Source organism: Dipteris shenzhenensis, chromosome 10, assembly GCF_047967505.1.
Source record: "Dipteris shenzhenensis isolate YYH24624 ecotype China chromosome 10, Dip_SZ_1.0, whole genome shotgun sequence".
In the NCBI taxonomy this organism is placed as follows: domain Eukaryota; kingdom Viridiplantae; phylum Streptophyta; class Polypodiopsida; order Gleicheniales; family Dipteridaceae; genus Dipteris; species Dipteris shenzhenensis.
In genome coordinates, this window is record NC_141605.1 from 40,185,568 (window position 1) to 40,206,979 (window position 21,412).

A 21,412-nucleotide genomic window follows, 5' to 3' on the forward strand; every position below is an offset into this window, starting at 1 on the left:
AAGTCTCGATGTTTTTGCTTGGTGCTATAGATAGAGAGATCGTCCAAAAATCTTGAGTATGCTCCCCATTCAATAATGAAGGTTGTCTTTTGTTCATCTTCACATTGCTTGAGTATGTCGACCATTCAATAATGAAGGTTGTGTCTTCTCGATCTTCTTCAACTAGCGTCACTTGATTATAGCTGATGTGTATCCATCCATGAATGAATACATGTCGTGCCTTGAAACCTTGTCCAACATATTGGCAATGAATGGAAAAGGGGAAATGTCCTTTATAGTTTGTTCATTTAATTTCCTATGACTCTTATTTTCTCATTCTTTTTTGGCACTATTATAATAGGAAACAACTATTATCAAGTACAAATTTGATGCACCTACCCATGATTTTCGATCACTAGCTTGAGACACTTCATCCTTTGATATATATTCAGCTTGATTCTAGAGTATGCAATTGCTTGTGTGATCAAAGTAGCTTTCATATGGACCAATGATGTTCCATTCAAAGCATCAGCAAGCCTCCCATATAGTAAGTAGTCTTTACTTGCCCTTCCCTTGCACATTAGGTGAGGTTTACGTAACTCACAAGTCCTAACATCTTATTGGCTACAGCATCATATCTTACCCAACGACAAGCATGGGCCATTCTACATATTTAGAATCTAGAGTCGATTTGGTTCTAGCTTGGCAAGCTGTGTCAAATTGCTGAAGGATAATTGCAATGGGGTCCTCTTTACCATTTGTTATATTTGGAATTTGCGAAATTTCCATTCAAAATCAATTATACTTCCATTTCTCCATGGAACTAGAGGTCTCTCTTGAGGCATATTCTATGATATTTCTAGATCAAAATTCGTTATATCTATTATCAATTATACATCTCGTGACATACCTTTCCTCCCTCATCTTTACACAAAGATCATATATACATAAAGATATGCCTTGGGAATGTCTTGTATCCTCCACCCAAAATGACCGCAACATCCTGCTTGTGTGCGTGTGTGAAATCTTTTTGAGAAAAATCTGTGCGCGCGTGTGTGTGTGATCTCTTATCTCTGCCTCTAAGCGCTCTCTCTCTCTCTCTCTCTCTCTCTCTCTCTCTCTCTCGTCCTCTCTCTCTTCCATGCTTCTTTGTTCACTTACAGGGCCTCCACCTTCGCTTCCCCCTGCAATTGAGCATCTGCATAGATATTAGACAGTAAGACATAAGATGCATCAGCCTTTTCGTCCAATTGCACGGCATGTTCAAAAGCCACTCTTCCAAGCTCCACATTACCCCACTTTCGACAAGCACCCAACACTATATGCCACACCACAATATTAGGTTGGAAAGGCATCTTCTTCACCATCGCTACTGCCTCCTCTAATTGGCCTGCACGCCCAAGGAGATCAATCACGCCGATGTGGTGCTCGATAGATGGAGTGATGTCATAGTCTTTGCTCATGGCCTCAAAGTATTTCTGGCCCTTATCCAGTAGACCCGTGTGACTGCATACAGAAAGAACAATAGAAAACGTGGCCCCACCTGGCTTTAACCCTTCTCCTTTCATTCTCTCAAGCATATGCAAAACAATTTCACATTCGCCTTGCTGGGCATATCCAGCGATTAGTGCATTCCATGAGACTTCATTTCGAACTGGCAGCTTGGTAAACGCTTCCTGTGCTTCTACAACTGAGCCACATTTGGCATATGTATGCACCAAGGCACCGCCAACAACAAGATCTCCTTCCAACCCCTTTCTGCAAATCTCAGCATGCATTTCTCGGCCCTTCTGTATGGTTCCTATGCTGCCACAAGCTTTCAAGCTGCAAACAAATGAGACAGCATCTGGAGAGAGACCCTCCAGTTGCATCCGTTCGAAACAATTCAGTGCTTCCTCACCAAACCCCTGCTCAGCATATCCTACGATCAGTGCATTCCACGACAACACCTCTCGGACTGGCATCTTGTCAAGTGCTTCCCGTGCTTCTGCAAGCGAGCCACATTTGGCATACATATCCACCAAGCTGCTGCCAACAACGACGTCTGCTTCCAGCTCCTTTCTGGCAATCTCAGTGTATATTTCTCGACCCTTGCCTATGGCTTCTATGCTGCCACAAGCCTTCAAGCTGCAAGCAAACGTAACAGAATCTGGAGAGAGACCCTCACGTTGCATCTGTTCGAAACAGTTCAGCGCTTCCTCACCAAGCCCATGTGTGGCATACCCTGCGATCAGTGCAGTCCATGAGACCTCATTCCGAACTGGCAGCTTAATAAATGCTTCCCGTGCTTCTGCAAGCGAGCTACATTTTGTATACATATACACCAAGGTGTTGCCAACAACAAGATCTCTTTCCAGCCCTTTCCTGGCTATCTCAGAATGTATTTCTCGGCCCTTATCTATGGCTCCTATGCTGCCACAAGCTTTCAAGCTGCAAACAAACGTGATAGTAGCTGGAGAGAGACCCTCACATTGCATCTGTTCAAAACAGTCCAGTGCTTCCTCACCAAGGCCCTGCTCGTCACATCCAGCGATCAGTGCAGTCCATGAGACCTCATTTCGAACTGGCAGGTTATCAAATACTTCCCATGCTTCTCCAAGCAAGCCACATTTGGCATACATATCCACCAAAGTGCTGCCAACAACAACATCTCTTTCCAGTCCCTCTCTGGCAATCTCAACGTGTATTTCTTGGCCCTTATCTCTGGCTCCTATGCTGCCACAAGCTTTCAAGCTGCAAACAAATGTGTGAGCATCTGGAGAAAAACCCTCCAGTTGCATCTGTTCAAAACAGTTCAGGGCTTCCTCACCAAGCCCATGTTCGGCATATCCTGCAATCAGTGCAGTCCATAAGACCTCATTTCGAACTGGCAACTTGTCAAATGCTTCCTTTGCCTCTTCAAGCAAGCCGCATTTGGCATACATATCTACCAGAGTGCTGCCAACAACAAGATCTATTTCCAATCCCTTTCTGGAAATCTCGGTGTGTATTTCTCGGCCCTGGTGTATGGCTCCTGTGCTCCCACAAGCTTTCAAGCCGCAAACAAATGTGACAGCATCTGGCAAGAGACCCTCTAGTTGCATCTGCTGGAAACATTTTAGTGCTTCCTCACCAAGCCCATGTTCAGCATATCCTGCAATGAGTACATTCCAAGAAACCTCATTTCGTACTGTCAGCTTGTCAAACGCTTCCTGTGCTTCTGCAGGAAACCGACATTTGGCATACATATCCACCAAGGTGCTGCCAAGAAAAAGATCTCTTTCTAGCCCTTTTCTGGAAATTTCAGCATGGATTTCTCGGCCTTTGTCTATGGCTCCTATGCTGCTACAAGCTTTCAAGCAGCAAATGAATGTGACAGAATCTGGAAAGAGACTTTCCAGTTGCATATGTTCGAAACAGTTCAGCGCTTCCTCACCAAGTCCATGCTCAACATATCCCGTGATTAGTACATTCCATGAGACCCCGTCTCGAATTGGTAGCCTGTCAAACGCTTCCCATGCTTTTGCAAACAAGCCACATTTGGCATACACGTCCACCAATTTGTTGCCAACGAAAAGATCCCTTTCCAGCCCCTTTCTGGCTATTGCGGCATGTATTTCTTGGCCTCTTTGTGCATCTCTCAGCCTAGCACAAGCCTTCAGTACGGCCACGAAGGTATATTTGCTCGGGTGTACAGAATCTTCTTGCATTTTTTGGTACAGGTTGAGGGCATGCTTTGGATCCCCGCATTCAATATAACCCCTAATGAGAGAAGTCCAAGAATACACGTTCCGATCAACCAACTTGTTAAAAACCTGCTGAGCATCGGACATGCTTCCAACTTGGACAAACATTGGGACAAGGTAATTTCCAAGGGATCCATGATCTTCAAGCCCACTTTTGCACATGTAGGCATACAAGCGCTTGCTATAGGCTTGATTTTTCTCTGTTCTGCACCTATGCAAGATGCATACAAGGTTCTGAACTGAAGGCAGCTGGGGCATCCGTTCCATGGACGTGAGTGCGTCCTCTAAGCTGAGCGTTTCCCAGCCGCTCTTCTCGCATAGTTCTTGTGCTTGAGATGCATTTGCCTTCACTCCAGACCTGAAGCCCCGCTTGCCACAGTCCTTCACCAAGCCAAAGTGTTCGGCCTGAACAGTGCATACTTTGGGCTTTTCCATGACTTTAACCCAACCTGGATTGTACCAGCAGTCTATCCATAGCCACTCCTTGGTAACCTTATACTTGAAATCTGGAGTCTTTGGTTTGTCTGTCCTTAAAAACCACAAGAGGGTCGTCAGACCAGCCAATCTACAGATTTACCAGTGCAAATCATTCGGAGTTGCAGCACACTTACTTTGCTGTCTCGGTTGGCCCATCAGAGGGAGGGATCCATGAAGCACTGCTTCCATAGGCGCTGGGTCCCTGACCTACCTGCGAAGCATGAGCACAACGAAAACCGATCGCCAGTAGTGGGTGTCGCCACAATAACGGCCCTCCTTATCAGATGTCACCAATGTAAAGAGGGAGAAAAACCTTGGGATGCAAGATACACTAGAGGAGGGCAGTACCTGAGAGCCAAGATTCCTTTGCCAAGAGTTGAGGCTTAATTGCCTTCGCGGACGAGCTGCCAGGCAGCATATTTTGGGTCGTCCTGTATCTGTTGATCATCATCGCGAGGAATGGCCAAAATATTGAGGGAAATTCAATTAATTGGCGTTCAAGAATAGTGCAATTTAAACTAAGTTATCAATTGTCTGTTTAATTCCTAAGTTTTATTTGTCCAGCAGAGTGCAACTCTAGCTGAAAATTAGCTTCGCATCTTTGCCCGGGTCCCCTCTAATAAATAAAAAATGCGAGCCGCTCGAATGGTCTCCACACCTGTCTGTACATGGCTGATGTGTGTGTGAGCGAGAGGGGAAAACACTATGGGGTATATTTTAGTTGGGTAATTTAAGTTGTTGTTTTATCCTTGTATTTTGATTGGTGGATCCTTAATTGTTGGTACTTTATTAGTTCTACCTCCTTGGACATAATCCTAACTTCAAACTCCTTTTGTGAATTCCCATGTGTAATTTTAAAATTAATTAAGCCTTGTGTTTCAAATTGCCATTTATGGAGATCATCCTACAAAAATTGCCTTTTAATAGCTTAATACTCGTTTAAAAAATCGTTTGCTTTCTCTTTTGCATCCAAAAGTGCTTGCCGTACCACTATACTACGAGGCAATGCCCATGCGCACTTGTGCACTCTTGTTTTGATTAATTGTTAGAATTGCTTGCAAAATAAATGGGAGAGATTTGCCGATTTTCATTGGACTCTAGTTGGACACTAGTTTAAAGTGATGACCCATGGACATAGCAAATTTCAGAAGGTGGTTGACTTTTTCTACAGAAGAAGACTTTTCTTGAAAAGAAAAGTCATTGGAAAACAGTGAGCATGGAGTGGCCAACAAGCCACTAGCCATTTTTTATTAGCCACTTACCCATGTAAAGTAATGAAGCACATCTCCCCTAGTGGAGTGTTGAAGGGAATCGCCATAATTTTTTTGGAAGGAGTACATTTATGTATCTATGCATGGTGGGTAGGCCAACAATTAAAGTGGATCTAACACTAGGAATGCCACATAGATAGCTATGCAGGCACTAATTTCCCTAAACTACCACTACAAAAACCTTGTGTTAGGGGTGTCATAGACTATGTGGTCTAGCTAGAGCAAGTCTCTCAAGGGTTGCGTAGAGGTATTAAATGCAAGTTGCTTGCTACACCAGCGATTATAGTCTGGTCTGTGCAAGGAGATATGAATGGCATTAAATGCTTGCATCTATGCAATGAGCTAGTCAAGGGTTCACAGGAGAGGGGCTACATTGTTGCCACTCTATGGACTATGTGGTCCAAAGCACTATATTTCTTTCTAGGGCCAAATGTGTGTCAAGATGGAAGTCCAAAAATGCGCCAAAATGACCCAAGTTGGCCAAAACATGCACAACCTACAAGTCGTGGTGGAAATAACTTTACAATTGAGTGCCACAAACCCAAGTTGTTTGCGATTTAAGGGATCTCCATACACCCGTAATGCCCACTAGTAGTTGTCATCAAGTAGTAATTGGGAGCTAAATTTTATTTTGAAACTTTTCAAAAAATGAGATCCAATGCTAAGCTCATGTGAGGTCCAATACTAAGGCACTCTTCATCCCAAAAATGATGAAAGAATAGATTGACACATCCTCTTTTTTTACGAGAAGTATTGGGTGGCACCTACCTAGGCGCCTATTGGGGGTTGCTGACATTTTAAAGGCACCTGCCTCTTTACCAACCCCTTTTACCCTATGGGGGATGTGCAAGGTTAACTCAACCTTAAAGGATGTTATGATACTTTTTGTGATGTTTTGGGAAAATTATAAATTAAAGGAAGTGCGCTTTAATTGCTTGTGTATGTTGGATGGCTGCTTTGTTTAGTTGCTTGGCTTTGCTATTGAGGTAAGGTATGAAATTAGGGTTTAGCTCGAGCTCATTGCAATTTCTTCCACCAGTTGGCTATCGTTGTTACAGAAGCTTGGTGGTTGTGAATGCATGCACAATCTTTCCATGGCCATTCATTTCCTGAGTGTGCGGTTTGCTTCTCGATGCATGCACCATAGTCGTGTGTCTAGATGAAAGCTTGCTGAGTTTGTGTCTCTGCCTTCAGTTCATTGTGCTTCCAAGTTGTAAATGCATGCAAAATCTTCAGACAGCCATCTCAACATTCATGTTGCTTCAAGGTTTGATGTGTCTGTGTCGATGAAAGCATGGTGAGCCTCTATCTTTGCAATTCGGGTTTCAAAGGTAAGTCTTTGGCAATTTGGGTCTCAAAGGTAAGTCTTGGTGGGTCTTTGCCTGTGAGATTCGAGTTTCAAAGGTGAGCCTTGGTGAGTCTATCTCTATGATTCTAAGGAGCTTGGTAAAAACTAGACATTGGTTCTAAGGTGCAGAGTTGACCACTGCACATCTGTACTCAAATTTGCATAAATTTGCATGTGATTCCAACACGTGGACGATTCATTGACAATTGCACTCTATTCCTATATGCCTATGATTCACTAAGGATTGGACTGGACTTTGTTCTCCTGTCTTGTATCCACCTTGCAAAGGTAATAATGACTCTAGGCTATCAAAAGAAAATTCACTTGAGAGACCCAATATAGCAAGAAGCGAAGCACTTACTCAGCATGCCAAAGATTAGACTAGAGAAGCAAGTAGATTTAGAGAATCTAAAACCAACTTTGAAATCGTGTCTTTAGACACTTGCTAGGCTATCTAAATAGCTGGGACAATTTGAAGGTCGTGTTGGAAGCTTTTCTACAGCATTGTCTGCTGTGCCGCGTTTGAAAAGACTTTCTACAGTATCACTGAACAGTGGGAATTGAGAGCATGCAACTGCAATTTATAAACTAGAAGTACTTTCTGGTCTTGCTTTCTCCCAGCTTTGCAAAAGAGTTAGCAGCTTATCTATAACAGAGAAAGGAAAGACCTCATTAAAAAACACTCGCAAGCTGTTGGAGCAGGTAATGACGACTAGCAATGCCACCAAAATGCTCAGAAAGACTTATCATAGTATTCGAAGCGAATCACTAAGCAGTAGCAGCTTATCCACATCAGGCAAAGAACAATTGCATAAACAGAGACTTCAAGCTATTGCATCATGTAGTAAGGACCAGCAGAGGCACCAGGGCTCATCAAAATTTCTCACTAACCAGAAGACATTATCATCAACAGCCAACTTTTCCAATTTAAAATTCGATTTAAATCTACCAGAATGTAGCAGCACACAATATCTGCTGCTAAATGTGCCGACATACGCAAGCATAGAATTCACGAGCTGAAGAACCTCAGTGTTGAAGCCCTGCACCAGATCTGGTTTCTCCAACGGCTCCATTTCCACAAGGAAACCTGCAAACATGCAGGAAAAAGCAACAGAATGTATCTGGGCCAACTACAACCTCCGTGACACAACCAGAACAGCTCCAAAAGGGAAGAAAATCAACAAGTTTTGAGCAAAAAGCAATATGAGCTAATCAAACCCACAAAAGTACATGGTGCAGCTTCAATCGGCGAGACAATAAATTCTTCAGCTCACGCAAAAGAGTCAAAAACTATTTGCAAGGTCGTCGAGGTGGTCTGCATCACAAAGTGAGATGCCAAACATCTATCATAAATGTATGTCAATGTCAATAGAAGCAGAAGGTGCAGCCTGAATTGACAGCAAGTATTTCGTGATTCAGACACTTCGAGAACTTGCACAGCATGTATCAAGAAGAAATATTGAAGTCAAAAGTCGAGATTGCACCTTTAATTAGGATACCAGGTCTACAATTGGAGCACCAAAATTGTGAGTCATATAGCATTTACTGCTTTTTGCCTCGGGGAGGTGTGGGTGCGAATTTGTGTAGGTACGTGATATAGTGGTCAAATGCATTAACAATTTGGGAGCGCCTCTCGCATGCTCTTTGAATAGGTATTCGGCACTTTGGCAATGTTATGCACCACTAACAAACTCTGATGGAGTAGGCTCTTCTATCTGTGTGTAGATCAACCGTACTGCTGAGTGATCTTGCTGCAGGCTGAACTGCCTAACGATGCCCCAAATGAGTGTTAGAAAATTAGAGGGAGGTTGCTTGTTTGAGGCCAACACTCCTATGCAAGAGAAGATTCACCCCAAGATCACACGATAGGGCTGTGATGACAGGAGGAGATTGCCTTCTCGAGAATGGGAAACACGGTCTGAGAAAGAGATTGCACGAGTCTAGACGTAGAAAGGAGATCCCCAAAAAGGAGGTGGCTAGTGAGACATGCAAGCTTCATGTGGGGATGTCGGCAAGCTGGCCAGGATGCAAGTCCTCCATGGAGACTCTTGATTGCAAGTCCTCCATGGAGACTCTTGATTGCCAGGTAGTGCCTCTTTACTTGGCCAGCACTAGTGCGTTTTATGAAACTCCAAAATCCTACGAAGCCATGTGGCACATTCGAAGCTCTTAGATCAGTTGACCTATTATTAGCTACTTATAATAGTCCATATAGTTAGCAACTGGCGCATAGTAGCCCATATACCGAGCAACTAGCCAAACATTCTAGTTGCTTTCCTTTGTAAATATGCTACCCACGTGATAGCCATGATGATGTCCATGTGGTTGCCCCATCCTACCTTGCTCCACCCCCTATGCACTCCTCATTTGGGGTACTCTAGCTTGCTCTCATACAGCATTCAAGTAGCTTAAAGAATTAGACCCACAGGTTCTATGCTTTCCCCAAGTTCTAGTATGTTTAAGTCTTCTTATCTCCAAGGCAATCGCTTTGAGGCTAAAGCATCGATCATCTTTGCAGAATGTTGGCCCCTAAACTAGAGTAATTTGCAAATAGGGTTCGAATGGAGATATATTCCATGTGTTTTGTATTACTCTTTCATTAGTCATTTCAAACATCTACAAAGTCAACTACCATCTACTAGTCTCCTTTATGACTTCAAGGGGTAAAGGGTTGAGAAGGTGGATCAAGGGAGGAAGGAGGAGGAAGAGGTAGGAGGAGCAAGGAGGAGGAGGAGGAGGAGGAGGATGGAGAAGAAGGGAGGAGAGGGCAACAAGGAGTAAAGGGTAGGGAGTGCATGGGTAAGGGCATGCTAGAACACGGTAGTGTATGGGAGTATGGACACAATGGAGATCAATCACATGAACATTGAACACATAAGTCGAGTTGAACATTGAACACCAAAGAGTGGGAGCTTCATTCCATTGAGAGAGATATGCATGTTGTTCTCTCCACAATTTGTAGGAACCTTAAGGGTGGGACCTCTTTTGTAGGAAGCCTCTTGGATAAGAGTCCCTCTACTTTTTGTAGGAACCTCAAGGGTGGGAGCTCTTTTATAGGAGACCACTTCGGTAAAATCTCTACACTCTTTGGGGGGACCTCTTGGGTAAGAGTCTCTATACTCTTAGATCCTTTCCTCACAAAGACCTCAAAGAAAGATATCCTCTTCGATAATCCACTAAGATGGAAAGCACTAGGCAGGAATGCTTTAAGCTCTACATGAAAATTGATGGACCCAGGTCTTGTCCATTTCTTGAAAACAGTATGCCACCCTCAAGTAACACCAAAGGCCAACATAAACTATTGAAATTTGTCTAGTTGAGAAGTTAGGATCTATGTTTTAGTGTAGGCTTTTAGTCTTTCTCTCTCTAGTTTTAGTATTTCTCTCTCTAGATCTTGATGTTGCAAGTATGATTGGATCTTTTCTAGAAAGGATTTTGGCTATCCCCATTCTTTTAGATTCACGATACCATCTTTCAAGCTCAAGATATCACAAGCGTAGTTCTACCTGTACTCTATACACATAATGATCTCATCTTTGTTGCTCGAGACTATACTTCTGGCCATTGTTGCCATAGGGTTAACACTTGGTGAGACTATTGGTGATTTGGGTCTCAAAGGTAAGTCTTGGTTAATTTATGTCTGTGAGATTTGAGTTTCAAAGATGAGCCCTGGTGAGTCACTATCTCTACGTCGCAAGAAGCTTGGTGAGTCTGTGTCTTTACCAGACCTTAGTTCTAAGATGCAGAGATGTCCACCACACATTTGTACAAGGAGCAATAGCTTAGAAAATCTTTCCATATTTTGATATCAGAGAATCATTACAAAATATGCACAAGTTTCTTTGATAGACATAACTGAATGCACATAAATGCAATTTCAAACCAAAAGCATTTTCTACTGTGCAACGTTTGATATACTTTCTATAGTTTCCAGAGCACAACTAAATAGAGGGAATTGATAGCATGCAAGTGCAATTTATAAACCAGAAGTACTTTCTGGCCTTGATTTCTCCCAACTTTGCAAAAGAGTTGCTATAGTATTTAGACTAGAACTGATAGACAGTAGCAGCTTATCTTCTACAAAAAATTGCTAGACAGCAGTAGCTTGTCTACTACAGAGAAAGAAAGCACTTCATAGAAAAACACTCGCAAGCTGTTGGAGCAGGTAGTGAGAGTTGAAGAATCTTAGTGTTGAAGCCCTGCACTAGATTGTTTATGTTCTCAATGCATCTCTTGTCCTCCTCGTTGAACCTCAAGCCTATGAAAGCAAGAACAACTCGTTGGTGGCATTCAAAGCCAAAGGTCTCTCTAGTGGCTCCATTTCTACAAGGGAACCTGCAAACGCACAAAAAAAGCAACATAACCCATCAAAAACTTGTGAGCAAAAATGGTATGTTAGCCAACTATAACCTCTATGACACATCTAGAAGAACAACTCCAAAAGGGCACACGTTTTGAGTAGAAATCAATTGTACCTAACCGAACTTATAAGGCTCAAAAAAGTACACGGTGCGGCTTCAATCGGCCAGAACTAGGCGAGAATCACTTTTAGCAGCAACGAAAACCAACTTCATTGATTACAACCATGACTTTCTAATTTACTGACCCAAAGACATCTAAAAGCCAGGTACAATTTTCACATAGGTGAGGAACACCTTGCAGTACGATCTTCATAGAGGTAGTGAACCTGTGAGACAGTAAATCTTTAAATCTGTGTTAGCTATTTATATATAGAATAGAAATATGTGCAAGATATTAGACCTTCATCCCAGCCAACGGTCCTTTGCAATTACCATCGCCACCATGATAGAGATCCAAGAAGCAAGAGTGTGTCCATTAACTTGGAGCTGGTCATCCTTTGAAAGATCAAGGACATACTTCAGCTCTGTTTTGTTCCATGTGAGGTGCGTGTTATCATTTGTTTGAACGTACAAGCTAATAATTTTAAAGAATTCAGCACCTAAAAGCCCACATGGAACATGCACATTGTAGTTGTCTGAATGTAAGGACTAGAAACCAGTGCTTTTGCATTAAGAAAGTGTGTTCAACGTTGAAAAATTTTTGTACAAATGAATCGTCCATAGTGAGTCTAGCTTTGTCTATATGGTCAAGTGCTTGAACTTGGGGGGGGTCACTAAGAAATATGTAGGATGGCACGTGCGATCAACATAAGGGGTTTTATATTTTTATGGAGTTACAGAGAATATACATACATAAGTGGTTTTTTAATTCAAAAAGTGAAATTTTTCATATATAAGGGATACTTTAATCAAGAGCCCATTGGCAAGGGAGATAGTATGTGCAAGAGCTGCCTAGGGCATAAGGCAGACATCTTTCATCTGCTTGTTGCTTATCCTAATTCTAAGAAAATCTAAAAAGTAATTCAAATTTACATAGGGGAGCCCATAAATTAGAAAGCCATCTTACTAGGGGATGCAACAAGGGTAAGGTAGGAGCTCTAGATTCAAGCTAGGGCATATTTGGTTGACCATGAACAATCTCCAATTCAACAATGTTCACATCAATTTTAAAGAAATCTTTTTGGATTGGTTGAACAAAGAATAGAAGTGACTCGATCAAGAAATTTCTACAAAATTCTTTATTTGCCTGATTTTGTAACAAAACTATGATGTTTTGCTCGCTTGTGGAGAGGGTATGATGAAGTAAATAGGTGGATGCAACCTCAAAGCTAACCTTACTAAGATCCCCCTCCATCACAACGCACAGTTATCTCTTGAATCAAATCAATCAAAGCTTCCACCATAGCAATACAATGCTCAATACTTCTTCATACCTCGGAATCATCATCTTAAGAGAAGGCCTACTTCATTTTGTTGGTCTTAAGGGAAGGTGTTAAGGAGCAATCTCAACATCATGTACAAAGGTATTTGTGCACTAACACTTGAGAGATTGCCTAACCCAAACGTAAATGGTCGTGGGAAAGTTATATATATTCTTTTCAACCAATTCTAGTGTATAATTTAGTCACACGTGTGTGTTTCTACTGGTGCCTCCTCTTTGTTGTCTCCACTCTCTCCTCCTTCCTATCAAAAGCCTCTTTCATACTCTATTTCCTTGGTCATGTTAGATTTTGAAAAATTCAAAGGAACTTGGAGAATGACCTAAAGCAGCTTAATTGATGGGAGCTTTATTACTAACATGACCTAATGTCTTCCAATTTCACAGAGTGCTAATGTGGCACTTTAATTAGTTCGATGCATTCTACTATCAAATTTTGAGAATACATGTCTCTCTCAAAACATCAATGCGCTTCAATTTGTTATCTTCAAGTCTCATTCATGAAGATTACTTTACTTTCTTTTCCTCCTTCTAAGAATGGCAATGGAAATGATGCCAATGCCATTGGATATGGTATTGTAAAAATCTATCGTACACTAAGCAGACCCACCAAGCCTCAACTTCGAATAGCAATCCCATCTTTTGGATTGATGATAAGGGTAAACTTGCACTTTCTTCTTTGGATAGAAGGCCTGGATCATTGCCATGTTCCCTTTCTTTGATGAGATGCTTCAATTCCATTAGCAGCGATTTCAACTTGCTGTACTTTGTGGTGGTAAGGTAGAATCTCCACCTCCTTCCCATCAGCATATGACTTGTTCACAACCTTCGCCATCTTCAACAATGCCTCTTTGCCAAAGGAAGTCTTGCCCCAATCAAAGGCTAAGCTAATTCTAGAGACCAAAAGCGTCTTCCCATTGTCTCTAAATATCAGATTCTTCTTTCATTCTTCTTCAAGTGCCTGTGCGTGGATGATCGCTTTAAGCTCCCCGGTTCTTCAAACGTATGGGTGCGACACTTTTTGATGGTGACCTAATGAAGCTTGAGATCGCGCTCTGTCTTGGCTATAGGAGAGACTTGGTGGCATTGGCCCTCCCGAAAAAATAAAATTTGGGGATCCCATTTACTGCCACTGCCTTGCATTTTGACATGGAGACGAGAGAAAGCGATAGAGACCAAGGAAAACGCAAGAAAGTAACAAATCCAAATAGAGAGAAACGCTTTAAAGAGTGTAACAAAGCCAAATAGAGAGAGTAACAAAGCCAAAGAGAGAGAAAAGCTTCAATTCATCACAAAGAGTAATGTGTTTGCCACATCATCAGAGGTGTGCAATGCTAGAGGGATGAATCACTTTTGGAGTCGCAATCGTAGCTCACAATCATGAGGATATCCCGCTCTAGGTGGTATTTCACCCATAACCCTATGTCTATTCATGAGATAGTACTTCAATTTTTTACCCGTGATAGGCATTTCTCTATTGATTCCAGTTCCTCTATTGTTGAGGTGCTCGTTGTGCCAGATCCCTTTCTAAGAGTTAGTTGTCTAATTGTAGGAGGCTCTACAGACATGTTCCTTAGATTCCTACCATCGGGCCTACCTACTGGAGCAATAGAGAGCCTACCCACACCATCAGATCTACCTGATGGTAGGAATCTGCAATAGGTAGCCTCTAATTAGAATAGGTTTGTAGAGCCTCCTTCAATCAGGGAACTAACTCTCAAAAAGGGATCTTGCACAACGAGTAACTCAACAATAGAGGAACTACAATCAATAGAGAAATGCCTATCACAAATAAATAATTCAAGTACTACCTCATGAATAGACATAGGGCCAGACGAGATTGTTCACCGTGGGTAAAGCACTACTTAGAGTGGGGTATTTCGATGATTAAGAGCTATGGTTGCAACTCCAAAAAGTGATTCGTCCCTCTAGTATTGCACACCTCTAATGATGTGGAAAATGAGTTACCCTTTGCAATCAATTAAAGCTTTTCTCTCTGTTTGGCTTTGTTATGCTTTTGAAGCTTTTCTCTTTTGTTGGATTTATTATTCTCTCGCCTTTTTCTCTCATTGTCGCTTTCTCTTATCTCCAGGTCGAAATGCAAGGGAGTGGTAGTAATGGAGACCGACTTGCATGGCACTCCCCAAAATTTGTTTTCTTGAGAGGGCCAATGCCACCAAGTCTCCCCTATAGCCAAGATGCAACACGGATCTCTAGCTTCATCACGTGGGTGTCAAAAAGTGTCTCCTTGATATGTTTGAAGAACTAGGAGATCTTAAAGCTATAATCCTTGCAACGGTTCCGTGGGTGCTTGAAGAAGGACAGAAGAACAATCTAATATTTGAAGATGATGTGAATAAGCTTTTATTCTCTAGCATCACCATCAAGAAGCTTCGTTTCTAATTGGAGTAAGACTTCCTATGGCAAAGAGGCATTGTTGAAGATGGCAAAGGTTGCATATGCTGATGGAAAGGAGGTGGAGCTTCCACCCTAGCACTGCAATGTACATCATGGTGAATTGCTAATAGAACTAAAGCATATCATCAAAGAAAGGGAACACAACAATGATCCAGTCATGACCTTGTTTTTAGACAAAGCTAGAATCGTTGTGGACGATTCATCCAACCTTTCTAGGTACTAAGTATTTATAATAGTGAACACGAACGCAAATAAATTAGTAAATGAGCTTTCTCAATGTAAAAGAATGTATTTCTAGTCCTTATGTTCAGACAAACGATAACGTGCATGTTCCATGTGGGCTTTTAGGTATTGAATTCTTAGAAATTATCAATGTGTACGTTCAAAAAAATGATAATTTGCACCTCACATGGAACACAACAAAGTTGAAGCATGTCCATCTTTCGAAGGACGACTAGCTCCAAGTCAATGGACACACTCCTGCTTCTTGGATCTCTGTCATGGTGATGGCAATTGCAAAGGACCATGGCTCGGATTTGAGTGGCATGTAGAAGAGTAGTGCAACACCTACTTGCAGGATATCACACCCTCCCACTGATGCTATATTTGCCTAGCACATATTTCTATTTTGTAGATAGATAAATTATGTTCTGTGGATAGATAGCAAACACAAATTTACAAATATCATTGAAAACGATTCTAGTCTGTAGATAGATAGCAAATGTCGTCTTACAAATATAATTGAAAACGATGTATATTTCATTTCATGGATTCTTCCTGAGGATGCTATCTTTCGCTTTCAATGGTAACCTCATTCTCAAAATTCATAGAAAATTCTCATATCTACCCATTTGTTATCAAGTGAAATTGCTTCTTTTGAATTGTTGTGCTACCTTCATGAATCAACTCATTGAGATGTTTGTCAAGCTAGGTTGATCTGCATTTGAAGTATCATTTTGAGCCTTTAATGGTCTGTCTGAAGAAGAACCTGCCTTTTGGATGGTTGTTCAACAATCTTTTAAGAAGTCAAACCTGTTTCATTATCTGAATAGTCCCTTGATTTGCAATATGCGAAAAAAGTCCAACCTAAAACATCGTATATTATAGGAACCTCCTTTTTAATGTTTGGATAATTTCTTGCTCTAATGGCATGCAAATCTATAGAAAATTTTCAAATACAAAAGCGGTGGTGCAGGTTGGCATTGCAAGGATAAAAGCTAACACTATGATGAAGAAGATAGAGAAGAGTGGAAAACTATATTTTACAAAGGGTTAGGCTTCAAGCCCTCTTAATGTCACATGGCACTTAGAAGGAGGATAGGGTTCATGTATTAAGATTGACATCAAGAGGGGATATGGAAAAAGAATGAGGACTAGAAATGGGGAAGAAGAGTCTAGGGTGAAAAGGAAAAGAAAATAAAGAATTCACGGAAGAGGGTTATATTGAAGGATTTCTCCTTAGGAGGAGTAGGACGAGTGCTTTTGGAACTGCAAATATCATTTTTCCTTATTTGCTTACTGAATGTCCAAGTTCAAAGTACAATGGGCAAAGATGTTAAGTGATGTTGAGATAGGACATGATCTTCATCCTCCGATCATTGATGCTTAGATGTGATCATTGAATCCATCACTAAACACTTGACCTTATGCTTTTGAGAATGTTGGGTGGTAAAGATTTCACATGTCTTGCAAGGGGAACAATAGGAAGGTATAGGGAGTGGAGGAAAGGATGGTTGTTGTGATGGTGGAGCCTGAGTTCGAGAGGTCCATTTTTGAGAAGGAGAATGTAGGTGATGGAATGTACCAATGCATAGAATATATTTTGGTTTGAGGGTAACGTTTGGATAAAAGCATGATCAATTTGCAAGGCATGAGTATCTTCTAGAGCTAACATTCTATGCAAATGGTTTATCACTTCATTGGTCATTTAGAATTGGATAGCTATACTTAGAGAAATTTCTAGAAATTGCATAAAATGCTTCACTCGATCATCCTACATCCATGTCAAAAGCTCTTGCATTGTGGTTCTACAAGTGTAATGTCTATTGGAGATGCATGTTGAATTTTTTTCAAGTGAATCTCTTTTACATTCTTTGTTCTAACTTGCTTTCACTCTTCCTCATTAGTGTGATAAAAGCATTAAAGTAAATCATGAATGCCCTTGCAAAATCAAATTTGCAAGAGTAAATTGTCGACTTCAGTGAACATGTATTAGTAAAACATAAGAATGAAAGGGACATATGATCCCATGAATTGTTCTCATGTTTTTGGACCAACACATCTAATAAAGAAGTCTACAACTTTGCTTTAGCTACGTATGTATTGGATTCTTGAAGCACTAATCCAAGAGAATAACTAAGCCATAATCTACAAACTGTTGCTATGCTTCTAATCAAGAAACCCACGAATAAATTGTCTTAAATCAAGATAGATGGCTTCGAAGGGTGAGAGCATGTTTTTTGCAGGGACTACCAGAAGGTACTTGACTCTACAGCTATTTGAAGCGACTGATGAAAGACTAAAAAGCACAAGGAATATAGCTCAATTCAAAGGAAACAATTGGCGCTATACTTTCCCAAGAAGTCCATTTAGTGGCTTATTTCATTCCAATCCTAGTTGATACTATTATATAGGCATGTTAAGTGGGCCACCTATATGCCACAATTCCAACCTGTTGTCAAGTATAAACCAAGGTGTCAAAATAGATAAGCAAACTACTTACCCTTGTTCATGCCATGTGGTTTAGGAATTCGAGCCTTCTTTGATGTGGCCATCCCTTTACTCCAGTGACAAAGATTTAACTCATGTCTACTATCTAGTTGAACATCTAACCAAAGCAAACATTCACCCTTTTCAAGACCACATAGGTAGACAATCCTAACTTTACAAATTGGACAAGCTATGTCTCCCACATGGCTCTTTGAGATTGCAATTACCATCATTCTTCCCTCATTATTGCTTGGACACTTTGGAGTGCTCAAGTATGTTCTGCGTTTGTAGACATATTGTTATTTAGCCCCATTTGAGACATGAGATGGAAAGGTTTATTAAGCCATGTAGCTCTTGTCAATAAAATAAGAGTATGAAAGGGGCAATGGATTATATTCTACTCCTCTAATTCCTTTTAGCACTTCGAAACATGTTTCCATGGGCTAAATTTCAAACTCATTCAAAATTTTATTCCAACACCCTTCATGCAAAATAGAGACCCCTAACATTCCCAAAAATAAAATCATTAATTTGTTGCGAAAGTGGGAGGGTGCAATAGCCCTATGAATGTAGGCGAATGGCGAGAAGGTTCGAAATAAAGGTGCACAAATCAAGAAGGCTCTAAGAAATCCAGAAGCTTTGTGTCAGCCACCTTTAGAGCATATATGAGGGGGAAGGGGGGGAGAGGGGGGGAGACTTGAGGAAGGGGGAGGGATAGAGAAGAGAGAGACGATTGAGGGGAGGGGAGAAGTTGAGCAAGGAGAGGGTAGAGTGATGAGATGGCGAGGCAATTGGGAATAGCATAGGTTAATTGGCTGTGGATATTGGAGAGCGAGACAAATTAATTGAATTTGGGGAGGCAAGTGAATAGGAAAGTTTTATAAACAAAGCTTTCAAATTAATGCTTGGTAGAGTATCAAATTTGAAGTCCCACTACAATGCGCAATGGTGGTATACCAAGAGCTTGTGGCCGCTCTACAAGCAGAAGATCACCTCTACGCATATGTGCTTATCCAATGGAAGCAACTCCAAATCAGGATCATATCTGCTTATCCAACAATCAAATGGGAACGTTCCATAAGGACCAAAACTCTGCACATAATTTGCCAAGACTTATCCAAAGATGAGAAAAATATATTCTGCCTGGCCTCATGGGTAGTCCTCCCCTTAGGGTTATTGTTGTTGGTTTGCTGCCATTGCTACAAAGGCCATCACTATTATTTGCAAGGCATGACATAACCGACATCCCACCCTTGCAGCCGATGATCCCATCACACCAGATGAGAGGGCCTATCTCACATCCAACTTCCCATATCTAACCACTCTCTCTACCAACCTCATAACCTAACTTACCCTTGTTGCTACCACCCTCTTAACCTTCCTTGAGCTCCATCCTAACATCCATTTCCTTCATTGTCTCTTTGCTCATGCCTCTGTCCATTTTCAACTAACCCAACAGTCACAAACTTACGAGCCCCTCACACCTAGCTTCTTCCCTTTCCTTGCTAATCCTACCCTCGAGGACAAAGCTTCAAAAATTAATGTTTGTTGGAATATCAATTATTTTCCATTTTCAAGACATGAGAAGAGGATTTCTCAATCTACACAAAGATGATAAATAACAAGAATAAATATGGAACTGTGACAAGGATTAAACTTCCTATTTTGTGACCTACTCCAAGAAGTGCAAGAACCTTAATTTTGCTCCTGCTCCTGAATCCGGATCTTTAGTTAGTGTTTATATCCCTCTCTATTGACCCCTTCTCCCATCTCTATGAGCACTCTTCATTGATTGGTAGTTAAATGGACACTTACAACGTCATTCGCAGCCCTTGAGCAAGAACGGTGTAAGAACGATGGTGGCTTCTGCTAGTTAGAGGTATGGGTTCCATAGGTGCGGTTCAGCTCCTCTCTCTTTCTTCTAGTAACATTCTCTCCTGTGGGTTTTATTATCCTGTTGCATTGCCCCAACCACACCATTCAGACTTTGTGCATAGGCAATTTTTGTTGGCAGGAAAATGTAGTCATGTGTTTGTCATCCCCTCGCCATAATGCAAAAACCTTGAACCGTAGGCCATGCAAAGCCTTTTAGCCTAAAGGTAGGTGTTGTGTCACTCAATTCTATGCAACAATATGATTATGAATAGAAATTTGAGAATTCTTAAATGCAATGTGATGCCTAGAGAATTCTTCCTCTAGAACATAGTCTCTAAATGACAAAGAAACATAGTCACTAATCTACAAAGCAATTGCAAATTTTCCACAAGATATTCACCAAGGCATGCCTTGGCCTACTGTCCACATGCCTAAAATATAAAAAAAGATGAGAGGAGTATCGCATAAATTTCAAATTTTACAACTCAGGGTCTTTTAGTCACTTTGTGAGTTTTCTCATGAAAAAGACTAGCTCCCAATGGAGTGCTTAAGGCTTCCACAAATTGCATCACAAATGCCAAAAAGCTCCCAAGTGGTCAAGGATCAATTGAAATCTACAATCTTAAGGACCAAATGATGACAAAAATTAATTGTCATATATTAATGAAGTAGAAGACCATTCAGGCTCTCATGTAAAGAGATCTCACATTCCCCTTGAGAGCACTTCACTATTGAGCTACCTTGGGCTATGCCTTGCACAAATTCAATTTTCTTTTGAGCTTTTTTACAATTCCACAAATTCTATTACCTTTTTTTGTGTCTACTTCATTGAGGAGCATAAGACTTTGCATTCTAGCACCTTCCCTTTGGGGATATGCTGTCTACTAGCCCTTGCATATCCATCACCCCTAAATATACTAAAATAGGAAAGGAGTCAATAGTAGCCACTCAATTACATGCAATATCTTATAATAGTGTGCTTGGGTAGGAGCATCTTGTAAGGCAAAAATTGAATTTTAGCTGACCAATATAGAATTGTAGGGCACATATAGAAGTGTAAAATATAAGTGTAGTACACATATAAACATTTCAAAAGACCACTCTCCAATTTATGCCCATAGGTTGGTTTAACATATCATTGAGGGGTGAATCGCATTAAGGTTAGGTTAAGTGAATAGCTTATGGGAGCGAGAGACTAATTAATGCTAATTTTAAATAAAAGTTCGCTAGGGGGACATACTCCAATATAATGTTGCTTGAGCATGTGGATGTTATGTGTTTGTCCCCTAATGCCATTTGCCTTGTCCCAAATGATGCTAATTGATCCCATGAGAATTTTAGACTTATGAGGGTTGGCTAGGAATTATAGAGTATTTATCAAGATTTTCTCTAATGTGGGCAGTTGGAATCGATTTAAGTTAGGGCAAGTCATGATAATAGCCATTTGGGTAATAATTCTTCTCTAACTATGAAATATCATCATTAAAAAGAATAGAAGTTTGGCTCTCCAAGGTGGCATACTTGTTAACAATCTATTGCTCCTTAAGGCTAAGGATGGAGGTGGGCTAACAGAGTTCATTTTGCCTTTACATTCTTTTGCTTATGCTTCATAGCAGACCTACTTGCTTGTTGAGCTTGGGTTTGGATTTAGCCTAGTTAATGCTCCACTCCTAATGAGATTTGTGTTAGCATCCACATTTGGCCATAGTCACTAGTCATACTAGATTCATAGCAAAGAGTTCCTCTCCATTCAAAGGTATTTGGGAATCTTAGCAAGGACAATAGTCCTAGATTGTGTGGAAATATTAGAA

The 21,412-nt window shown here is 41.0% G+C and overlaps 1 protein-coding gene across 2 annotated transcripts; it reads right to left on the reverse strand.

Annotated features, from left to right (window-relative positions):
- Window positions 1-860: 860 nt before the first annotated feature.
- On the reverse strand, window positions 861-8,848 carry LOC147897819 (pentatricopeptide repeat-containing protein At5g27110-like). 2 transcript variants are annotated; one of them, XM_087380530.1, is made up of 5 exons: window positions 8,285-8,848; window positions 8,031-8,115; window positions 7,826-7,887; window positions 4,316-4,618; window positions 861-4,228 (listed from the first exon to the last, which is right to left on the reverse strand). In XM_087380530.1, the coding sequence occupies exons 4-5, from the start codon at window positions 4,368-4,370 to the stop codon at window positions 1,137-1,139; spliced, it is 3,147 nt and encodes a 1,048-aa protein (XP_087236656.1). In that variant the 5' UTR covers window positions 4,371-4,618; window positions 7,826-7,887; window positions 8,031-8,115; window positions 8,285-8,848; the 3' UTR covers window positions 861-1,136. The 2 variants fall into 2 exon arrangements, with proteins under 2 accessions (XP_087236656.1, XP_087236657.1); XM_087380531.1 differs by lacking the exons at window positions 7,826-7,887; window positions 8,031-8,115; window positions 8,285-8,848 and having other exon boundaries at window positions 861-4,233; window positions 4,316-4,392; window positions 4,530-4,615.
- Window positions 8,849-21,412: the final 12,564 nt, after the last annotated feature.